Here is a 4360-nt window from a genome sequence, read left to right as displayed (position 1 = left end):
GAAGACGTTCGTTAAACCAAGCCATTAGTAGTAACCACAAAGTGCAATACACGAAGTGGGCTAGATGTAGGCTTACAGGAGGGTAACGCATAAAAAGGAGTACGCTAATACTTCGAGCGGCGCCTGTTTCAAGGACGAACCTAACTAGCAGCCTCTTTTACATAAATATAAACTTTCCATCGTCAAGTATACCTTTTTTCAGTTATCGTGAAACTGATTCTCTTATATCTACGTATCGGATGCTAACATTCATCGTACACTAAGTTGATTCAAGTCAAAATGATAGAGACATTAGTAGCGTCATAGGACGGAAACGCATACGGAAAAACTACCGACGCAAATGAAAATAAAGCAATGCCGGATATTAAAATCTAGATTCTGAAGAATTCAACATTTGGTAGGTGTCTACGTTTATATAGCTTTATATTAACGTCAGCCGTTTTAGTTTAAATCAGTTTATTAGAAAATACGAAATACATTATAGCTTACTTACCAGGCTCTCACTTCTGTAAATCTCCTCTCTTACAAGCCTGGTCAGAAAACACTCCTTTAATGTCTCCTTATATAAAGCGAGATTTTACGGATTGCGGGAGATTGTTGTTTTCAACGCCATCTACTTGAGAATATCATAAGCCACAATAATGGTTTTCGGCCTTCTGTATGATAGTCGTCCATTTATGCGTCCACAATTGAAAGACGACTGCAACTAACAACCTTCTTAGATGAACCCTGATAGCTATTTAGTTGTTCGTTCAAAGTTGAGTCCATCGATTGAATAAGCAGTTACTGAAGTTTATCGAACAACGTAAACTTGAACAATTATCTACTCGCTCATTTCAATAAACCTTAATCCGCATATAGCCGGTGGTTCTGGTTTAGCTACACTTGTGTTGTAGGATAAGGCCTTACGCAAAATGTGCCTTAATCGGTAGAAACTTTACGATTCGACCGATAGTTAAATTCTGCTGTTGAGCGTCCTATCGTTGGTTGATGCGTTCTCGAATACCGCCGTTTATTGATTAAAATAAATCTCTCTCACAGTTCCAGCTACATCAGATCGATGTTCGTAAGTTACTGGTAAAGTTGAGATAGTGCCATGCCTAACGTCCAGTCGACCTCTTGACCGTTGATCTCCTTAGTTATCTGAAATAAAGCAGTAAGAACATTACCGACTGCTGCCCTAGACGGTTTCAGCCTATGCGAAACGGTGTTATTAGTAACATAATATCGATAATATTTGCATACTCGTTAACAGGTAAAAAAAGGCAGTAAAAGGCCTGAACTAATATATACCTGAATAGTTTTGTTGATCGGCAGCGTGAAGCCGTCCCGAAGTAGTGCGTATAGGTAAGTTAGGTCAAAGCACAACCTGTCCTTCTTGTCGATCGGCACACGGCAGGCTAAGATTGGTGTAACTTTTATTATCTGGTATGTGCAACTCCGGCATGAACATACATATTCTACACTGCTTAGGATATTCGCCATCGTACGCTATAGTATTTTGCTTCAAATTCAAGTTAAAGCAGTTTTTGAACAAGCATAATTGAAACTTTGCATGAAACTGTATGGACAATACTCTTGAAAATTTTAGGCCTAAAGTAAATGCATAGCAAATAATATTTATTGGCATATTCTTATGATTACCTTCTTTAGCGTACTCCTCAATCGAAGTTAGGTTAAATTTGCCCTGTACAGCATCTTTCGAGATCATTCCAGCTTGTCTTGCAAGTTCATAGAAGTACGAAGTCGCAAAGATGTCTCGTTTGTCTAGGTCGCGAGCGACGGTTACCTTGTATTTCTTGACAAAATCCTGGCAGTTTTTGTAGCACTCTGTATAATTAGTTCTAAAATAGTAAAACATTTATGACCGTTGCTACAAATTATCTAGCATCGCATCACAAGGCAGCTAAAAGCACTACTAATTGCATTTATTTCTGTTATGCATATATGGTTCTCAACGGTCCTCGGATAGAACCTTTCTCCCGCTTTCATTTGAAGTGACTGCTACCAGCCACAGAACGGCCAAAGATGCGTATGATGAAACGTATGGGGACAGGAAAGCGCAGACATATTGCTGCCTCATACGTATCCGTATAATATATATACTCCGAATAAGTCGTACTAGCTTATAGGTTTAGGTAAACTTACATGGATGTCTCATAAGTCAAAAGTGACGGATATTTCGATAGAAATGGGAACTGCGGCACGACGCATGGAGACTGGTAGCCGTGTTCATCTGTTAAATATCATAATTCATTATGAAAGCTCACTATCTAAATGCTGATGGAGTCTCGTTCACTTTCGGTAGACAACTGCCTTTTTCTCTTATTGTCATTAACGAAATAAGGACACACCAAAACGAATACGGACCTCTCATTCCCATCATTAGTATTTCATCACATTAGCCAATGACAAAACGCTCAGCTGTAGATATACAGCCAGCAATCGCAAAATAACATTAATGTACGGTATAAATATTTGCAAGTACGTACCTTGCTTGAGAATTATCCTTGTGGCCGCTTCCAAACCCAAGGAACTATAGGTTCTCGCATAGATATTTACTCGCTGGTCCAAGACTGGGTATGCTTTAAGTGAGGGGCCACTTTCTGGTTCTGTAGAAACGAACGCCAACTGCAATTGAACATTGTCTGGCTGTAGCTGTTACTATTGGACTACAGGATTAATCAATGTCTCCCTTTAACCAAGATAATTCGCCTCCACCCGCAATAGCTGCGTCTACTAAGACGTGAGCAAACCAACGATCATTTTCACGGTCCACTTTTACATCGAGCATCGAGAAAAGTCGAAGGTAATCTGACCATTTTGTCTTGAGATAACTGGCTGGTAGACAATGATCCTATTGCCCTCGGTGAGTATCTGTCTGATCTTTATCACGCATAACGAGTAACTGAACAATGGGATCGTACGCTCATTGAGAGGAAATTTTTTTTGCTAGAGTGTTGATCGAAGCAGAGCAATCATAAGAAACACGTTTTTCGACAGCCCCAATTAGTCTTTTTGAATGCTGGAACTAGCCTCCGCTCCTTTTGCAGCTATTTGAGATGAGCTAATAGGTTCATAGACGAGTTCGTTCAACACGTCTGCTTGGACACGTGGACCCGAGATTGTATAACGGATTAGGCGATAATCTTTGTTCAAAATATCGCTACGACGAGTTTGCCGTTTTGTTGTATAAGGAACTGGCTTTCCTTTTGATGGCGCATCGATCGTGGATGAGCGCGTACTCGTCGGGAGAGAGGCACGGCAAAGCTCGTTCCAGTTGAATACACGCTGTACAAAATTACCAGCGCGGTAACTTTGAATTTATAAATACATTACTATGACTGCTTTATGAGCTAAGGCATATATGCACAACTATTATGTCACTATATACTGACCTGCAACGTTTCTTCTCCAAGTTCGAGAGCTGCGGCATTCGATCTGGTGAATGTTTCGTTGAGCAAAAACGATATTGTGACCCACAAGTAGAAAGCTTAAAAAATCATTAATAAAAATTTAAGAATAAACTCTGTAATTATTTTTTTTAATCAGGATCCGTGCCTTTTATCAGGATATGTAGTTGTACGTAATGACGCAGCCATTGCACTGATATAATTTGTAAAATCATTCGTCAGTGTCGTATTAAAGGCATCTATTCTGTGCGCTCTGTTCAAGCTTATACTTCTTTAGGTAATACGTTCGTGATTGTCCTATTTGTTTTATGTTTATATTGTCACTAAAGCATGAAAGAGGCATATTGAGTTTTTCATTTTAGCGAAACGGATTAAATAGTCATCTAATGTGAGCTTGGCATCAGCCCAACAAAAATGTCTACCTCTATCGGTGCTGTTAAGAATATCCGCGGTGCCATTCTTAAATGGAGATATATGTTTTCCATAGAAAAGCATTCTAACCGCCTCCAGGATCGCATCTGCCTTATCGTCGTCCAGCGTTAACAGGGCGGGCGTGGCGCCGAGGGACAGTCTTGTTATATGATGATACGACAATGGCACTTCCCTTGTTGCATTTACCAACATCGGTCTAGAATAAAATTTGGAATAGTTGCGAACAACAACTATAATAAATGATATTATATTATCAAAGTACTTTAGGGATAATCATAGAATTATAATCTAATACACGTACCTAAGAACCTTGGCTGCCATTCGAGGTACTTTGGCGTAAAAGATAAGACCGGTCGGTATTTGTTCAAAATAAACCCCCGCTAGTGTCCACAGACCACGTTCCCATTTCAGCATGTACACATGCATACCACAAACCGTCTCACCGCCGTTAAAGATGATGCTAAATCTGAAATGAAAAAAACGTTTGATAAAGTATTATATATATATGTGTGTAT

The 4360-nt window shown here is 39.5% G+C and overlaps 1 protein-coding gene across 1 annotated transcript in view; it reads right to left on the bottom strand.

Annotated features, from left to right (window-relative positions):
* Window positions 1-439: 439 nt before the first annotated feature.
* Window positions 440-4360, bottom strand: part of LOC111265153 (nucleoside-diphosphatase uda-1) — a 6915-nt gene continuing 2994 nt past the window's right edge. Inside the window, exons 3-10 of the mRNA XM_022841576.2 lie at window positions 4147-4311; window positions 3836-4041; window positions 3399-3493; window positions 2493-2631; window positions 2149-2236; window positions 1645-1844; window positions 1294-1400; window positions 440-1143 (exon numbers count right to left, since the gene is read on the bottom strand). Of these exons, the coding sequence (XP_022697311.1) occupies window positions 1072-1143; window positions 1294-1400; window positions 1645-1844; window positions 2149-2236; window positions 2493-2631; window positions 3399-3493; window positions 3836-4041; window positions 4147-4311 (1072 nt within the window). The 3' untranslated portion in view covers window positions 440-1071. The remainder of the gene's footprint in view (window positions 1144-1293; window positions 1401-1644; window positions 1845-2148; window positions 2237-2492; window positions 2632-3398; window positions 3494-3835; window positions 4042-4146; window positions 4312-4360) is intronic.

Source organism: Varroa jacobsoni, unplaced genomic scaffold, assembly GCF_002532875.2.
Source record: "Varroa jacobsoni isolate VJ856 unplaced genomic scaffold, vjacob_1.0 scaffold_938, whole genome shotgun sequence".
Classification (NCBI taxonomy): Eukaryota; Metazoa; Arthropoda; class Arachnida; order Mesostigmata; family Varroidae; genus Varroa; species Varroa jacobsoni.
This window is presented reverse-complemented; position numbering and strand designations above follow the sequence as displayed.